Here is a 19,319-nt window from a genome sequence, read left to right as displayed (position 1 = left end):
CCTTTCTGTCTTCTGTCATCTTATTGTTTCTCTTCACACTTTCATGTTTTTTATACCGTTTTCTTCCGTTCCCTGTCTCATCCTCTGTCTCTTCTTATAGAGGCTGACGACCTGGCCCAGTACCTGGACCACCTGCTGGCTCACTCTGCTCCCAAGAAGGCCAAAAAGCCGGTGGGAGGTCTGGGGAGGTTCAAGGCTGCAGCCACTAAAACCAAGGAGATGATGTCACTGATGAGCAAGGCTCAGGACCTGGACATACACAGTGAGCACTTCAGTCCTCTTAACAAACAAAGACACCCAAAATACCAATATCTGAACGGCATTTTAGTAAATCTTCTGAATGTATCGACACTCTTTGTTGTGTTTTATTGTCCAGATGTCAACATGTACCTGCCCAACAAGCTGTTCCGCTCCACTCAGCCGTCCCTCAACCTGAACCTCCCAGAATCCTCTGCTCCGCAAAACACTCAGGTGTGTTTTCATGTCTGTTAATCTTGATGTACACGTACAAAAAAGGAATAAAAAAAGGTTATTTTCCAGAAATTTACTGTATTATTTTACTAGGTTTTGCTTGTATTTTTCTACAAATGTGAATGCCATTAAAGTAAAGTAAAAATAAATAAATAAAGTACATTTGTTTTATTACAAATATTCACCATAAAATAAAAGTTATTAATATTATTTCAATTATTTATAGATTTCAACTAATATTTTATGGTTAATATTTATAATAATAGTAATTTACTTTTTTTTCCCAGTGCATTTTCACTCAGTGTAGAAAAAAGGAAAAACCCTGTTAAATAATGCAATAATAATAATAATAATAATATTTTTTTTGTGGGTTCCTTTCAAAACACTAAAGGACAATAAAATAAAAGTTGAAATCTGAAAATTAATACAATGGGACATAATAAAAAAATGTAATTTTTAATATTTTTTTATTGTAAAATTACAGTGAATTATATGTTAAAATACACATTACATTAGCAAATTTCAGGTTTTTTTTTGTTGTTTTTACACAAAACCTTTAAATTTAATGACAAAAAATGTAAAACGAAATTGTAAAAACTGCCATATTAAAAAAATAAATAAATTTGTTATTCTACAGATATTCATTTTTCTAATACATATATTTACTGTATATTATCCCTATTTTTAAAAAGGTTATCTGTAAAATAACTTGATTATTTAGTGTTTTTTGACAGTAAATGTTTGGCAAATTTTGCTGCCTGACTTTTAATCGTTATTTTATGATTTCTTTTTTTTTTTACCGTGTTGTTGGGTTTAAGAGTGAACTTTCCTCCCGTGTCCTAAAGGGTCCGGCGGTGACGGTGACAGCAGAAAGTGGAATCCCCAGAGACGCCAGCGGAGGAATCGACTACAAAGCTTTGGCTCTGCTGCTAAAAGACACACAGAGTCTCCAGGACCAGGCGGATATACTCTACATCCTCTTCAAAGACAAGTGAGATACACCGTTTCATTGAGTTACAACCTCTCTTGTCCTCTCCTCTCTGCTCTGTGTAAACAGCCTGCAGTTCACTACAAGTTTTACTGAATTTCTTTCATGTGGATGTTCGGTCGAGTCAGACATGACATATTTCACGATTTTAAGGCAGTATCAAAATGACCAAAAAATGACACAAAATTACAAAAAAAAGACACAAAATGACTGAAAAAACACTAAATTACTTTAAAAAGACACAAAATTACCAAAAAAATACACAAAATTACCAAAAATACACTAAATTACTTAAAATCGACCTCTCTTGTCCTCTCCTCTCTGTTCTGTGTAAACAGCCTCTAGTTCACTACAAGTTTTACTGAATTTCTTTCATGTGGCTGTTCAGTAGAGTCAGACATGACATATTTCACGATTTTAAGCTTCCATTTGTTTGTTTTTACTGATGAAAGTGTGTGTCACAAATCAGTGAAGGACTGTTGAATATCGAATGATAATGGCTATTTTTGCAACTTATGACAATATTATTATTATATTTTTTTAAAGAAACCATGATTTTTAAATGCACTTGCAGGTTTTGGCGTTCAGAGGATTAATCACTTTAATTTGCCATTAAATACTTGAAATATCACATTGAGTGAAAGAGGTAATGTTGACTTACATTTTGGAAAAAAAAAATAAGAATAAAATTTTCAGCCGTAGCTCAGACTGGTAACGTTGTGATCGATGCATTTATGTAATGCAGAGAAGATGTACTGCTTCAGTGTGAACACTCTGCTGGTAATGGTATACTTAATTATGCAGAACATACTCACTAAAGTATGCAGTATGCAGTACATTTGTGTCTTTAATATATGAAATATATAAATATATATATATATAAATCACTAATTAATTTAATTTAATTTATATTGTTTTGTAATAATCCTTTTTCACTTTGATATTAAAGAGGGTTTTTTTGCAAATTCTTTTTAAAAAGGCCAAATTTTATTGACCATGATTTCATGTGTTAAAGCAACAAAAGGGTAAAACATCCAAGGGGTATGATTACTTTTGCAAGGCACTGTATGATCATCTTGAGGATTCGGCAAACGGTTCTGTAAATTGACCTTAACAAACCATCATAACTTGGCAAAACTAGAACAAAATTCAAATTTACTTGTTTGCAAGTTTTCATTAGACTCTGTGTGTGTGTGTGTGTGTGTGTGTGTGTGTGTGTGTGTGTGTGTGTGTGTGTGTGTGTGTGTGTGTGTGTGTGTGTGTGTGTGTGTGTGTGTGTGTGTGTGTGTGTGTGTGTGTGTGTGTGTGTGTGTGTGTGTGTGTGTGTGTGTGTGTTCCTCCCAGGGGCATGGACTGGGACACTCAGCTGCACGGTAAAGGCTCCACAGTGAGAGTTCTGCTGACTGACCTTTATGAGAAGGCTGGTGAACTCAAACACTGGAGCCTCATCAGGATGATCTCTGGCATGCTGAGGAAGAAGGTGGAGGAGCTGGACTCGGTACGACACACACACACACACACACACACACACAGACACATGAACACACGTGAACACAGAGACAGTTATAAATAAAACAGGGTGACATTCACTGAATACTCTGTCACTCTGCCAAGGAGGTTATGTTTTCGTCAAGTTACTTAGTGTGATGTCTGAAAAACATGAGAGGATTTTTGTAAAATATGATGTTTATCATAGACAGCTGATTAGAATGAGATTTAAGTTAGATACAGTAGTATTAAAGTAAATAAGTTCTTCTTAAGAGAAGAGCGTTAAATAAAAAGAATGCATCAGAGTTATAAGTGTGTGGCAAAAACTATAAAAAACAAAAGTCGTTACAGGAAGTTCTGCAGGGCTAATCTATTCAACATAGAAAAAAATAAAAAATACATGTTAAAAAATTTAATTAATACAGGGATGGGCAACTGCAGGCCCGGGGGCTGCATACGGCCCACACCCTCACTTGAAGTGGCCTTCAGTACAACTATGCATTTGAGCATGAAATCTTAAAAGTGCAGTGTAAAAATGCACAAAATTACTTCTTAAATCAATTTATGTTGGTCTGCTGTTCTTGCACTGAAAAAAAAAGAAATCACAGTAAGTGGTTATTTTTTATTTGCTTCAAACCTTTTGTATTCCTATTTATACTGTTATACATGCATTTGAGCATGAAATATGTTAAGTTACTGCACTGTAAACAAATTTAAAATTGCAGTTTCATCATATCTGGTTAGTGCACGCTCCTATATGTGGCCCTGTGGTAGTGTTGATGAAAAATTGTGGCCCCCTGCAGCATTTAAGTTGCCCATCCCTGATTTAATACATAAATAATATAAAAATAAAAAACATAAAAATAAATTAGACCAAATATATGTATATTGTAAAAATAGTCCACTTCTACAACCAATATGTATAACTATAACTAACTAAATATGTATTGTTTCCACAATAATACGAATCATAATAATACAAAACGTTTTATCCATGTTAAATCACTTTACTTTGAAAAAAAAGTGCTGTAAATAAATTTTATAATTAACTACATATAAACAATTAAAACCATGAGCATCATCTGCCTTCTGACTTTTACACATGTGAAAAAATATATTTCCTACATAAATAATATAAAAATAAACTAAAAAAACATAAAAATAAATTAGACCAAATATTTGTATTGTAACAATAGTGCACGTCCACAACCAATAACTATAATTAACTAAATAAGTATTGTTAAGACAATAATACCAATCGTAAAAATACAACAAAACAGTTTTATCCATGTTAAATCACTTTGTTTAAAAAAAAAAGTGGTGTAAATAAAATTTATAATGAACTGTATATAAACAATTAAAACCATAAGCATCATCTGCCTCATGACTTTTGCACATTTAACCCCTATCCCATGTTTTTACAGTGCTTTATTGTGATTGGTTGCCATCTGTTTGTAGGCTTGCTCTGATTTGCTGGCGCATCAGAAGCACCTGACCGTGGGTCTTCCTCCGGAGCCCAGAGAGAAAACCATCACTGCTCCGATACCTCCGGACCAGCTGGCTACTCTCATCGACGAGGCCAGCGACAACAACATCAGCGTGGCCATCCTCACTCAGGTGGGTCACATCCACCGCCAACACAATGACAGATACAACAAATCTTTCCTTCCACATGCCATCACACTGTACAATAACAAATAATAGTCTGGTTCATTACATACTGTCTATGCACTTCATGTGTTCTTTATGCACACTGTTCATTGCACCTTATTTGTTTCATAGCACCAACCTTTTTATACTGTATATTCATATTTATTCTGCACTGGAATTCTATTCTACTCCTTAATACATACTCCTTCTTTAGACGTCTATCTATCTATCTATCTATCTATCTATCTATCTATCTATCTATCTATCTATCTACCTACCTACCTACCTACCTACCTACCTACCTACCTACCTACCTACCTACCTACCTATCTATCTATCTATCTATCTATCTATCTATCTAACACCTGGGAGTTTGTGTGCCGATGGGCACCAAGGTTATAATAGTTTTGGATTTTTCATTAGTTTTAATTTCATTGTCAAATTTTGTTTTCAAATTCAGTTAGTTTTAATAATAATAATAATAATAATACATTACATTTTTATAGCGCTTTTAAAGGTACTCAAAGTCGCTTTACATGACAGGAAGTTAGACACACACAAACACAAAATACAGAAGAAAATAACTAAACAGAGATGAGAAGATTATAAATTCAGGTATTGTAAGCTATTTTGAAAAGGTGGGTTTTGAGTTGGTTTTTGAAGGCGTGGAGGGAGTCTGAATGGCGGATGTGAACAGGGAGGGAGTTCCAGAGGGTTGGGGCAGCAGTGGAGAAGGATCTGTCGCCAATGGTGCGGTGCTTGGTCCTGGTGATGGGGGTCAGTGGGTTGGCGTCTGAAGATCTGAGGTTGCGGGTGGGGGAGTGACGTTGGAGCAGATCTGTGAGGTATGGAGGGGGGAGCAAGGTTATTGAGGGCTTTGTAGGTGATGAGCAGGATCTTGAAGTGGATTCTGTGCTGGATAGGGAGCCAGTGAAGGTGCTGAAGGATGGGCGTGATGTGGTCTCTGGAGCGGGAGTGGGTGAGTAAACGAGCAGCTGAATTTTGGACATATTGTAGTTTTTGAAGGTTGGTGGAGGGGAGGCCGTAGAGAATGCTGTTGCAATAGTCCAGTCTGGAGGTTATGAAAGCATGAATTAGTGTTTCGGCAGCGGAGGAGGACAGGATTGGGCGAAGACGTGAGATGTTGCGGAGGTGGAAGAAGGATGTTTTGGTGATGTTCTTGATGTGAGATTTGAAGGAGACAGTGGTATTAATTCGTTTTTAGAGTGTGTTTGCTAATTTTAATTCATTTTTTTTAAATGCTTAGTTTTACTTTAGTTTTTATTAGTTTTAGTTGTTTGTAATGGGGTATTTGTTGGGTCCCAGATTCAATAAGGTCACAGTAAATGTTGCCTTTATTTCCTTTGTCTGATCCATCTCAGCCCCAATAAGTTTATTAAGTCATAAAACCAGATAGATTAAATAGATTTCATATCAACCAAAAAGGTTTATGTATGAAAAAAGTTGACAAAGACAAAAACTAATTTTCACTATAATTTTTTGTTAGTTTTGTAACCACAAAATACAGTTTCAGTTAGTTGTAGTTTTTTTTATTTTATTTCAGTTGACAAAAATGTTTTTTCAATTCTAGTTTTCATTATTTCGTTAGTTTTTTGTTAGCTATAATAACCTTTTGGGCAATATTGAAGAGAAATTTGTGCTGGTCGCAGACATTCTACTCTTGCATAGAGTGCTCTTGCTCTTCTTGCATTACGTTATTCTACCATCAAAGCCGGGAAAGCGGATACATTGTAGTATATTTTGTACAGTATATATAGTACATTTTGTAGTATTTGTAGTTTTTTCCACCTATTTTCGGTCTCTTGGCCAATGAAATGCATCAGAATACATGTGGGAGTGTCGCAATGCAACATGGGACTTCTCCAGAACTTTTAATTCATCACCAGAAAAAGACACAAAATGAAAAAAAAAAAAAGACACAAAAAGACACAAAATGACAAAAAAAAGACACAAAATGACCAAAAAAGACACACAATGACTAAAAAAAGACACAAAATGAGAATACATGTGGGAGTGTCGCAATGCAACATGGGACTTTTCCAGAACTGAAATCATGGCGGAAGACGACTGTAGCGGAGGGAGCTCAGATATAACAGCTATAAGCTCTCAAATACTTTTGAATTTAATTTCTATCTGCTACAGAGGCTGAAAAATCTATTATTTAGTAGAAGCGTTGACACTTCTGTTGAATTTCCAGAAAAACTTCAGGTTTTAGGGGCTTATTTTAAAATCGCCCAGAGGTTTTACAGGCATTTTTTACAGCCGTTAAATGAACTTTCTCAACTGTTTAACATATTGTTTAACCCTCCACTCTTCAATCTCTAATGCTGCTGAAATGTTCTAACTAATCTTCTCTCTCTGTCTCTTCCAGGAGATCATGGTGTACCTGGCTATGAGCATCAGGACTCAGCCCAACCTGTTCAGCGAGATGTTCAGGCTCCGTATCGGTCTCATCATCCAGGTCATGGCCACGGAGCTGGCCCAGTCACTCAACTGCTCAGGTAAGGAAGGAAAGAGAGGAAGGAAGTTGGCTTTATTTATATGTTTTTCCATCAAATATGGGAGGAAAAGGAAGAAAAAAATGGAGTTGGCATTAATTATTTTTAGGGCCGGGACTTTAACGCGTTAATTAAGATTTATTAATTACACAAACGCGTTAAAAAAATTGACGCATTTTAATCACACTCATTTTTGCACCGCGGAACGTTTGTCACTGGATGAGTTTCAAGCGGACCGATTATACTGGAGCACCAACTAGCATTCATGAGTTCAGACAACAACAAACCACAGTGAACATGAAGGAAGAAGCTGATGAGACCTTTGGTTGGCCCCGTGGATGATGGGACATTTAGTTACTAAAAACCAACGGATGGAAGCGTCGTTAAGAGCATGGTTGTGTTGCTATGCAACAGGGAATTCACATATCACCGCAGCACATCCAGCCTCAAGTATCACCTCAATGTTAAACATATAGCAGCTAGCGGCTAGTGTGCTAGCTAGCGTGGATTGTGTTTTACTTAAAAAACCAAAGTAGTAGTTTACAGAAGGTCTACCTACCTATAGGCTACCTGAATTTATGAAATGTACTATATTTCTAAATATGCTATTGCTACACTTAATGGCAAAAATTACACTGGTCTGTTGGACTTGAACAAAAATAAACCATATTTTTGTTTCTTAAGCTTATGTATTCAGTCATTATTCAATGGTATACTAAAAATCCATGTGAAAAAAATTACTTCTCACTGTTCTCAGGTCAAATATTTATATGCGATTAAAATGCGATTAATTTCGATTAATTAATTACAAAGCCTCTAATTGATTAGATTAATTTTTTTAATTGAGTCCCGGTTCTAATTATTTTCTTTCATGCTGGTTTGGTAGACGTTCTGATGTCACTGACTTTGGTCCTCACACCTTGACTACTGACTTTTGTGTGTGTGTGTGTGTGTGTGTGTGTGTGTGTGTGTGTGTGTGTGTGTGTGTGTGTGTTTAGGAGAGGAGGCTACAGAAAGTCTGATGAGTCTCGGCCCATCAGAGCTGAAGAATCTCCTCCACCACATCCTCAGCGGCAAAGAGTTCGGAGTGCAGCGCAGCGGTCAGCGCACCAGTCAAACCTTTTATCTCACACACGGCCAATCAGATTCTTATGCTGCTGTTACTGTCGGGTTGCCATCAAAGTTCAGTTTTTTTTGCTCATGTCAACAGTTAGAGACCTGGACGTTGGTGCCAGTCCCGCCATTTCCATCCATCACCTTGGTAACGTGGGCGCCACCAAGAGCGAGAGAGCCGGCATCAGCAAACTGAAGAGTGACATGAAGATGGTAGGAGCCCTCTAGTAGTGACATCACAAAACACTTTTTTGCTTAGAGGTGGAATAAATACTGTGGCAGTTCAGATTTAAACAAATAATATTAACCCTCTGAACCGCTGATTGAAATGTACGTTTCTTTAAGTAATTGCTAAAAAAAACACAGTTTATTGTAGAAGGAAACTGGGAAAACAGGTGTTATCCTCGGAATCTGAACTTTCCAACAGTCCTTGAACGCATCATATGTTACTAAAGTTTTCATTAGAAAAAGGAACCAAAAAGAAGCTTAAAAATGTGATACTTCTGTCAAAATCACTTTATTCTACATGTCTAATTTAAATATATTCAATATATATAGCATGTAGAGACCACCCCCAACATTAATGACACTTGTGGGCAAAAAAATGTTTTCATTTTATTCCACTTAAAAAAAACAAAATCTTTATCAGAGAAATTCAACTTGCCTTTTTTTCTTCTTGTTTTGTCATTAGAACTGTATTATTCTGCACAAATGACATGTTTGTGAAAAACACACATACATTTTAAAGAGGACTGAGGGCCAAAATAACAAACTTTTTATCACCAAACTGTCACTGTGGTACTGCTACTGGTGGAACCAATCCAGTCAAAGTGCTGCTGAAATTGAAAGAGAGTAAGTGGATGAGATTAAAGAAGAGGAGGATTTTTCGTGAAAATATTGTGCTTTTCGACAAACTGACTTTTGTCTTTTCACAGCTTGAACACAGGTTGTCTTTGGTGGACCCCAGTAAGGTGACGATGATTGATTGAATTTGATAAGTGGGTAATTCACTTGGCTGAAAAATAATAGTGGAGAAATAAAAGCATGAGCTGCATCAGAGGAAATATGTGGACATAATTCAGATTGTTGCTGATTGTTGTTAAATTAAGGTTTAGATGGCAAAATGTGTATTTTTGCTGCTGAAAAAAAAAATCTTCAATAGATAGAAATGAATTAGAAAATTGTTGAGTTTCAAATAAATCACCGGAGCAGCTGGTTGACTGTGATTTATTTACAACTTGGTCTCTGTGTTGCAGGCGGAGCACAGGTTGTCCTTGACGGATTCATTAAAGGTGATGATAACATGAAGGAATATTAACTATCACAGTATTATATCTGTTTCTCTTTTTCACAGTAAGGACATTCGTTATTAGTGAATGAAGTAGAAATTCAGAATATGCTGTAGGTGTTAATTAAGCTTTCATGTCAGCATCACCTATCAGATCATTTAGAATATCCACAAGAGTTTCTTTTTCGCTGTTTTAATTTCTGTCTGTTACAAATGAAGTGTGTCCCGGAGCTTTCAGCTGTATCCCACAGCCTTCATCATCAGATGGAAGATGCTCAGTTGCAAATCTTTAATCTCAAAGTTCAAGGTTCACTTACTCAACTTTTTCCAGAGCCTTAAGCTTTAATTGATTTTGATTTGTCACCTGCAGACACATTTTCAATTGGAATAAACTCCATCTGCTGATTAAGACCAATTAAAGGGATAGTTCGGATTTAGTGAAGTGGAGTTGTATGAGGCAGTTATCCATCATCAGTGTATTAGCTACAGTAGACGGCATTCAGGACACTCCCGGTTCTGAGACTTTTATCTATGCTGTCTTTAAAGCCACAAGACTCCTTTGACAGTACTCTTGCCTTTGACGGTAGTCTTGCCTTTCTCGGTCCTCTTGCCTTTAATTGTACTTTTGCCTTCGACGGTACTCTTGCCTCTTTCGGTACTCTTGCCTTTGACAGTACTGTTGACTTTAACTGTACTGTTGCCTTTGACGGTATTCTTGCCTGTATCGGTACTCTTGTCTTTGATGGTAGTCTTGCCTTTCTCTGTCCTCTTGCCTTTAATTGTACTTTTGCCTTCGACGGTACTCTTGCCTGTGTTGGTACTCTAGCCTCTTTCGGTACTCTTGTCTTTGACGGTCCTCTTGCCTTTCTTGGTCTTCTTGCCTTTAATTGTATTCTTGCCTTCGACGGTATTCTAGCCTCTGTCAGTACTCTTGCCTTTGTCGGTACTCTTGCCTTTGACGGTACTCTTGCCTTTCTCGGTACTCTTGCCTTTGTTGGTAATATTCCCTTCGACGGTACTCTTGCCTGTGTCAGTACTCTTGCCTTTCACTGTACTGTTGCCTTTGTTGGTACTCTTGCCTTTCTCTGTACTCATGCCTGTGTCAGTACTCTTCCCTCTTTCGTTACTCTTGCCTGTGTCAGTGCTCTTGTCTTTGACGGTCCTCTTGTCTTTCTTGGTCTTCTTGCCTTTAATTGTACTCTTGCCTTCGACAGTATTCTCGCCTTTCTCGGTCTTCTTGCCTTTAATTGTACTCTTGCCTTTGAGGGTACTCTTGCCTGTGTCGGTACTTTTGTCTTTGACGGTAGTCTTGCCTTTCTTGGTCATCTTGCCTTTAATTGTACTCTTGCCTTTCTCAGTCTTCTTGCCTTTAATTGTACTCTTGCCTTCGACGGTACTCTCGCCTCTGTCAGTACTCTTTCCTTAAACTGTACTGTTGCCTTTGTTGGTTCTCTTGCCTGTATCGGTACTCTTGCCTTTGATGGTACTGTTGCCTTTGACGGTACTGTTGCCTGTGTCGTTACTATTGCCTTTAATTGTACTCTTGCCTTCGACGGTGCTATTGGCTTTCTCGGTACTCTTGCCTTCGACGTTACTCTTGCCTGTATCGGTACTCTTGCCTTTGTCTGTACTATTGCCTTTCATTGTACTCTTGCCTTTCATTGTACTCTTGCCTTTGATGGTACTCTTGCCTTTACAGTACTCTTGCCTGTCGGTACTCTTGCCTGTCGGTACTCTTGTCTGTCGGTACTCCTGTCTGCTTCTCCAAATTTGAAATGTTGCGATCACCATCTACTACACTAACTATAGATAAGTACCTCATACAACCCCACTCAAATAAAATCCCTTTAGGCAAGCAAATGGACCATTGTTGATGGATTAAGATTGTTTCACAGTTTTCAACGTAAGCAATGAAACTCGACTTCATAATACTTCCTGTTTTGTCTTTGTTTCGATCCAGGAACCCAGGTTGTCTTTGACAGATCCTGTTGCAGAGGTGATGATGATGTTAAGAGGAGATAAATCATCTGGCTGTGGAGTTGTGAATTGAAAAAAAAACAAAACAATTTCACTGATATTGTGAAGGATGTTATTCATGTGTCACTGGCTTTCAGTCCTGTAAAAAGTGATAAGACTTTGCAGCTATTTGTCAAGAAACAGCGCGGTTCATTGTGTTTCCTCTGTTGCAGATGGACCGCAGGGTGTCTTTGACTGACTCAGTTAAGGTGATGACAGAGTAGATAGATAAGGAGTAGATGCTGAGGTCTCATTGTGGTAAATGGGCTGCTGGTGAATTAAATTAGACAGAGAAAACCGGTCATAATTCATTTTTAATTTTATCTCTGATTCAGATGCAGAGGGATCTCAGGTTGTCTTTGACAGAGCTGATCAAAGTGATGATGGTGATGATGGTGTTGGTGTTTGTGATTAGACTTGGTCTTTAATTAGCTAATTGAAAGGGGTTTCACTTCATTAATTTGAAATTATCCCTGAAATTACAATAGATAAAAGTGCTGGTTTAGAAGATTTGGGTATAAACAGGTTTGTAGGAAGTTTATAATACACAGTAGATTTTTTTTGTCTCCATTTCAGCTCGACCAGTCACTGTCCTTCTCTCGCAAGGTGACAAGAACAACAATAACGTGATTTTCTGGGTGTTAATTCATCTGAAATAATTAACACAAACATCAATTAAAAGTCATGAAGCAGATCATATGAGCCATTAACACTCTGCTATACTGTGGCTGCTTACTTTAATATGTCGTTGATACGTTTTCATTGGCATTAAGGCTGCAACTAATAATTGTTTTCATTATCAATCCGACCATTATTTATAGAGATTTAAGATTAAGATTAATTACTTTTATTAATCGCACAATGGGGAAATTCAACCTCTACATTTAACCCCATTATATTGTTGTTGTTTTTTTTAATTAGTATTTTATTATTGATGTATAAACAATGTCACATTTTGGTCAGCATTAAATGAATACAGATATATTATTATAAATATTAAAATAAATATTTATATAAAAAACACACCATCAAATGTATATTCCTACATTCATGTGGTGCAGATTATTCTTTTATTTTAATAGTTTGGTCAATATAATGCCAAAAAATAGACACAAATGGTATTTTGTTCAAAACCAAAACATTTATCCAATTTATTTTAATTTACGGTGAAGGTGAGCTGCATGTATTTACATTTGAGAAGCTGGAACTGGCAAATATTTGGCATTTCTGCTTGATAAATGATTTAAACAACATATTTTTGTTGATTGACTAATTGGTAAATGGCTCTTTGTTATTATGCTGCTGTAGGATGATGATTTTCTTTTTATTCACCCATCATCTATTGTTTTCTAACCTGATTTTTTGCCATTTTTCATCCATTTTTTATTCATGTATGCTGTGACTCTTAATTTAGCGACAAAAAGAAGCCAGAATCCACTGGATTTGGTGTGGTTTTGTTGCCATCACTGTTTTCATCCATCAGTAAGACTTCCATTACCTGCCTAGTTTTATGTTTTTCATTTTGTGCTTCATTTTGTTTTCCTCCCCTCCTTTCTGTTCCTCTTCTGCCTCTCAGGGCTTGCGAGCTCAGTCTGTGGACTTAGAAAACTTTGAATCTGGGGTAAAAGTTTCTGCCATTACAAGTTGTACACGACTAACCAAACGCTGCGCAATAAACGCCAATAACATCACCATGAGCTCACGTTTATAGTCTGCTTGCTTTACGCTTCAAACGCAGAAGAGGGCACTGTTCTTGCACTACAAACAAAGCTTTGAATATTGTTTTCTTGTTGTTGTGGCTGTTCAGAGGTACAGGCTGCCCTCCATAGAGTCTCTGGACATCCCAGAATGCCTTCCGGTTGCCAAGGATACCAGACACGGCCAATGGCTGCGCAGGAGGCGCCTGGACGGAGCTCTGAACCGAGTCCCCGTAGGCTTCTACCAGAAAGTCTGGAAGATCCTGCAGAAGGTCAGTTTCAGTTTAACCCTTTATCAGGTAAAGAAACATATTTGGTAGTTTGAGCATCTATAACAGGTCTCCTCGCTCTCTGTAGCTCATAGAACCACATGGAATTCTACATCTGACCAATAAGTAAATCGTACAAGATTCAAGCTTTCCTTTATTGTCATTGTATTAAAGTATACAACTAAATTTACGTGTGCTTCTCATAAATAAGGTGCTTTAAAAAAGACAGGTGTACATTACGCATATGTAATAAGTAGTCTAAAAAGATAATAAATAGTTTACAGGTAAAAGATAAAGTGTTGATGGATGCAGATGATGTGTTGTCTATGTAGGGTTGCTGCGGGAAAGAGACTATAATAAACATAATAATAATAATGATTCAATTGACCTCGATTTGCAATATAAAAATGAAACATTTTGCAAAAAGTCTTGTAATATCCTCCAATAACACTTCAGGGTTGACATTTTCAATTTCAAGGAGTGTCCTTTAAAGGGTAAACAATTCAGATACATCGATTTCATTAATGTTTTCTTGTTTTGTAAAGCAAGTACAAAAGTCAAAATATCGCCAAAAGTAATAATCTTTGTAAAAAAACCTCAACAACAGTAAGCCAGAAGATTTTTAAACTGGGGCTTTAGTAATTACCACATTTTTTTTCTAGTGCCACGGTTTGTCCATAGAAGGGTTTGTCCTTCCTTCTTCAACCACCAGAGAGGTAAGAGATCCACTTGATGACTGTCCCCATTTTTGCTACTTTTTTCTTGTGCCTTTTCTGTAATTTTTGCTGATCTGGTATTATCTCCATTCCCCTCCTGCTTAACTTTTGTTAATCCTTTGAATTCTGTTTTTTTGGGCTACATTCTGTCTGTATATACCACTTAACAATGTTTACCATTACCATTAACATTTGTATAATTGTTCTTCAGCACACCCTCACCTATATATTTTTTTTCACTTCGACTTGGTGGATCAACATTTTGAACCCAAAAGAAACAAAATCCCCAACATAAAAATCTGAGACAATTGGCTTAATATCAAACCAGTTTAGAAGTATTTACACCGACTGAACCCTGGTATTAACCGTCAAATGAGGGGTGTTGACCTCTGAATTCTGCCTCCAGATGACACCAGGAGAGATCAAGTTCTCCGTCCATGTGGAGACTGTCTTAAACCGGGTCCCTCAACCTGAGTACCGACAGCTGCTGGTGGAGGCGATCCTGGTGCTCACCATGCTGGCCGACGTAGAAATCCCGACTATCGGCTCCATCATCCACGTGGAGAAGATCGTCCACGTGGCCAACGATATGTTCTACAAGGATCAGGTGAGCAGGACCTCAAAGGACATGTACTGTTCTCATCTGAGTTATGAAACAGTCAGATTAACTCATCTCTCCAAAAATCTCCTCCAATGATCAGGCCGTGTGAAGTATTTGGCAGGATTTTAATGAAGAACAGGTAAAACTGAAAATAAACAAATAATACAGACAATATAAACCATGTACATAAGTCAAGTATAACAAATATAACTTGACAACATGTTAAATCCTCCTAAACAAATGTACAAATACAAATAAACATACTCACTGGCAATGCCACAAGAATAAAATAAGGATTAGGATTGTTGCTCTTATTAACATCAAATTGTCTTGAAGAAATTTGTTTACTAGCGATTGAGACCATAATGTTGTCCTAAAAAAAAATTCTGAGGTAATAAATCAAGTGAGAAGTTTTCTCATTTTTGAATTGAACAGAAATGTTTTTGCAGCCACACTTAGCGCCCCCTACTGGAATTTTCAGTAGAATGCAGCTTAAGGCACTTCCTGGTTTGCCTCCCTGCTCAGACCCGGAGGTTGCCGCCTGAGTAAGACAGGATTTTCTTCTTTTACTCTTCTCCAGAAGGACCTGGGAGCAGAGGAGCACATCCTGGAGCGAGACCCGTCCACCGGAGTGTGCAGGCTGCTGTACGACAGCGCCCCCAGTGGCCGCTTTGGGAGCATGACCTACCTCACCAAGGCCGTGGCGGTGTACGTGCAGGACTTCCTGCCCAGCGGGTCATGCGCGGTGCAGTGAGAGGACGACCCATCAAACCAGAGCAGGGGTTTAAAACCACTCACTAGAAAATTAAGCTAAAATCTGCAACATTTTTCACTTTAAGATATCAATAAATTAACAATGCATAAATAGGACCTGTTGTATATTGTCACTATGTGTGCTAGTGTAATATTTTACAGTGTGTTTTATTTATAGGCTTAATGTGAAAATCAGATCAAACTTTAACAACGGACTCACATGATAAATGTTTTTAGATAATAACCGTATACGTTGACTCAGGCTTCCAGTGTTTCGGGTCACATGTATACTTTCATTTTTTTTTTTTTCAAAAAGGGAAGATAAGATAAAGATAGACAATATTTGTTCATTTCATTGTTGGTTTTAGTCATTTTAAGAGATTCTTTCACAATAGGAAATTTTAAAAGTACCACCACACCTCTCCTTAAAGTGTCAAAGATTAATTTCCGTCCAATACTCATGCAGGTCTTCTGTAATAGTGGAGCGGCTAAGTGCTCATTTTTGGCAGAATCGTTCAGTTTATGATACAAGCGTGAAATTGGCATGAACACTCTCCATGGGTCACTTGACAAGATTGAAGACATTTGAAATTTTAAGATGGCGGCCAATTTTCAAGATGGCCGACACCTTAATGGAGCAATTAAATGATATAATGGTTTATTTGGTGATACAAGCATAAAAAATGGCATGAGCAGTATCTATGGGTCATTTGACAATAAACCACGCACAGTTACTTGAAATTCCAAGATGGCGGCCATTTTTCAAGATGGCCACCACCTTATTTTATTGTATCACTTAACTGCTTCACTAAGGTGTCAGCCATCTTGAAAAATGGCCGCCATCTTGGAATTTCAAGTAATTGAATGATTATATCACTTAGCCGCTCCACTATAAGGACACTTTTTTATGGAGAAAAAGTGATCATGGTATTAAATGGAACTGTGAAAATACATAATGCATGTCTTTACAGCTGAGTAATATGTTACGTACATCAGTCAGAATACGCACAGTTTTCAAACTTTAACATGAAGTTTCAGAAAATCAAAATACTTCTTCTAATTGATCTTAATTTATTACCATTTATTAAAACTCATGTTGCTTTACCTCCAATCTTACATGCTGTATGGTGTATAAAATAATATACAACAAATATTAAATAATCTACTATTTATTTAACAGCTCTTAAAGCGATGTCGGGTGTCTTAAAGTGGACGCAGGTCTGTTTGGGAGGATTCTTGAATGCCTTAACATTGTTGCACTTGTAAAAGTATGTATGTGTGTGTGTGTGAGTGAGTGCTGTTTCATTTTAAACTATGCAAAAATAGCTGACGTAGAGATTAAGTAGTAATTAAAACCACCCTGTTTTTTAACACGTAAAGAACTTTTATTGTGGAATTTAGTTAGTGTTTTCAGCATGCAGTTATTTTTTTGAATGCAGTGATATCTGTCCACATAAGAAGGTAAAGCCTTAATTTACAGCTACTGTCGGCTAAAATGTCATTTTGTTTGAGTTATTTTAGTTGAATTGTAGTAAAACGTATAACTATCTGTTGTTTTACATTTTTCTGGACGTATTTCGCCTTTAACTGTTTGCTGCAAAAAAAGGATTAAATGTGAGAAAAGTAATGCCTCATTATTAAAAAAAGTAATGCCTCATTATTAATTGTACAATAGCCTACTGATCGATAAATTAATTTGTGATATTAGAAGATGTGGGCGCCACACTCCATGTGAACTACAAGCAATCATGGCAGAATGAGTCACTTCTCTACCTAAAATTTCTGAACTGTACCGAATTGTTTGAATTTTTCGAATATTTTTAATGAAATCAACCTCTTTTTTTGCATGATTCATCCTGTTTAGACCTGGTATTTCTGCACAGTTCCAGATAAAGATTAGATGACATTATTATTAATATTTACTACATGTAAAATTAGATTCAAGAAGTGGCTTTGTGGGATTATTTCCTACTCTTTTGATCCAAACATTTAATCCAATAAATCACTTGGGGAATATTTTTCATGGAATTTTACCCCAGAATTAGAATTATTACTTAGAAGTACCAAATGTAACAACATTGAATTTGGTACAGCCCAAGAAATGAGATAACTGAGTCCACTGAACAACTGTTTTTCTTGTTTTTGAATCCAATTCTGTAATAAAACTGCAAAAACACGTTTCCGAGCATTTCTTATCCAGTTGCAAATTAAGGTCCACCTGCTAGCTTTTTTTCCTGGAGCTTTGCTCATCATTGCTCTGTTTTACAAAATTGTGTCTCAAGGTTTTTATCAGACGAATGCTGCTTCACAATGTCACCAAAATCCATCTATTCTTACTGTTGTTTAGACGCCTGAAAAAAGGACTGAAAATTACAAATCATGTGTTAAAATGTGGACGAGTGAAGTGAAGTGAAAGCTCCAACAATAAAATAAAAAGCAAGTAAGAGCGAGTGTTTGCAGTGTTTGGTTGAAGGTCCATCAAGCATAAGTTTGACTTAAAATATATAAAAACTTAGTCATAAAATTTTCTTTTTTGCTTTGGAAGCTTTTAAAACTTCTTTAGAACTGAAAATATCAATATGACATCTCTAAACGTAAGCGTTTATTGAAGGAGGTCAGACCAAAACTGAAGTCCAGGAGATTTTGGTTCAAATTTGTCAACTTCCTCTGCATTAATTTCTGTCTCTGTTCAGCATCTTTCAGTCTGTCCTTACATCACATGCATGGCTCCTTTTTCTCCACACAAACTTGGCAATCAGTCAGATTTTTCATTTTATTTTAATTAAAGTATAAAACTGCCAGGAACCCAAAATAAAAACAAAAGACACAGGTGTCTATGGAAATGTACCATTTTTATTTTTTTATTTTCTACCATTTATACACACAAAAACAGCAGAAATAATAATAAATAATACAACTACACTACACAGTCTATTTGCATGTAAATTAAAAATATAATAGTTTTCATTGTAGAAAGAAAATTCACATTTTAAAAATGGTCTAGACACATAAATTGCACACTGTGAAACCTATATCAATAAAATTATTAATGTAAATAAAACGTGTATTTTCAATAAATACATGGACTCCAGAGGGTTAAAGACAAAGATTATTATAAAATAATAACATTTTGTTTGCAGGTGGTGAGCAGCATCCAGCAGGTGGCACTATTGCTTATTATAATGTCATAACTTCATGGCTGCAGGTCAGGGCCAATTTCAGCATTTAATCTGAGGAATGAAGAGCTTTAACAACAATTAGAACACAGTCAGATTTGTTATTTCCCAAAAAAAAAACCCACTGTATTTCCAACCTACAAGGTTTGAAGCTTTGGTTAAAGTTGTTGAACGAGAGAAAATCCCCCAAAGGGTTTTGGTTTTTTTCCTCACATAAGTATTTTAAACAGTTGAGAGGTGACATCAAATTAAGGGAATAGAGACGAGGGACAAGATGCAAAAAGGCAAGTATTTTTACATAAATATTGTAATGTAAGCACAGAGAAGGTAGATAAATTAAATGCCATATTAGACAAGCAAAAACATTAAGAACTTGTGAAAAAAATCTGAACAACTGACCGGTATATCATCATTTTCTCCAGCCCATCCAAAGGCAAAATTAGAAAAAAAAATAAAAATCATGTGTGTCCTTTTGTTTTGTCAAAATGTCAATTAAACATGATTGAAACAAAAAAAAAAAATGCACAACTGGAGAGAAAAACCCATAGCAGCTGAAAAACTCGACATTCTTATT

The 19,319-nt window shown here is 36.5% G+C and overlaps 1 protein-coding gene across 6 annotated transcripts in view; it reads left to right on the top strand.

Moving 5' to 3' along the window:
* phka1a (phosphorylase kinase, alpha 1a (muscle)) overlaps nt 1-17,745 on the top strand; it is a 43,828-nt gene extending 26,083 nt beyond the window's left edge. The window contains exons 19-36 of one of the 6 annotated variants that reach the window (XM_059354668.1): nt 101-262; nt 377-471; nt 1,317-1,462; nt 2,804-2,957; nt 4,406-4,564; nt 6,990-7,119; nt 8,115-8,216; nt 8,327-8,442; nt 9,165-9,200; nt 9,486-9,521; nt 11,478-11,513; nt 11,707-11,742; nt 12,110-12,139; nt 13,110-13,154; nt 13,341-13,502; nt 14,162-14,215; nt 14,622-14,822; nt 15,397-17,745. In XM_059354668.1, the coding sequence (XP_059210651.1) occupies nt 101-262; nt 377-471; nt 1,317-1,462; nt 2,804-2,957; nt 4,406-4,564; nt 6,990-7,119; nt 8,115-8,216; nt 8,327-8,442; nt 9,165-9,200; nt 9,486-9,521; nt 11,478-11,513; nt 11,707-11,742; nt 12,110-12,139; nt 13,110-13,154; nt 13,341-13,502; nt 14,162-14,215; nt 14,622-14,822; nt 15,397-15,570 (1,874 nt within the window). In that variant the 3' untranslated portion in view covers nt 15,571-17,745. Of the gene's footprint in view, nt 1-100; nt 472-1,316; nt 1,463-2,803; nt 2,958-4,405; nt 4,565-6,989; nt 7,120-8,114; nt 8,217-8,326; nt 8,443-9,164; nt 9,201-9,485; nt 9,522-11,477; nt 11,514-11,706; nt 11,743-12,109; nt 12,140-13,109; nt 13,155-13,340; nt 13,503-14,161; nt 14,216-14,621; nt 14,823-15,396 lie in introns of all 6 variants that reach the window. The other 5 variants (XM_059354666.1, XM_059354669.1, XM_059354667.1 and 2 more) reach the window with 5 other exon arrangements.
* Nucleotides 17,746-19,319: the final 1,574 nt, after the last annotated feature.

Source organism: Centropristis striata, chromosome 17 (genome assembly GCF_030273125.1).
Source record: "Centropristis striata isolate RG_2023a ecotype Rhode Island chromosome 17, C.striata_1.0, whole genome shotgun sequence".
NCBI lineage: Eukaryota > Metazoa > Chordata > Actinopteri > Perciformes > Serranidae > Centropristis > Centropristis striata.
Note: the sequence above shows the minus strand (reverse complement) of the source record. Positions and strands in the feature narration are given on the sequence as shown.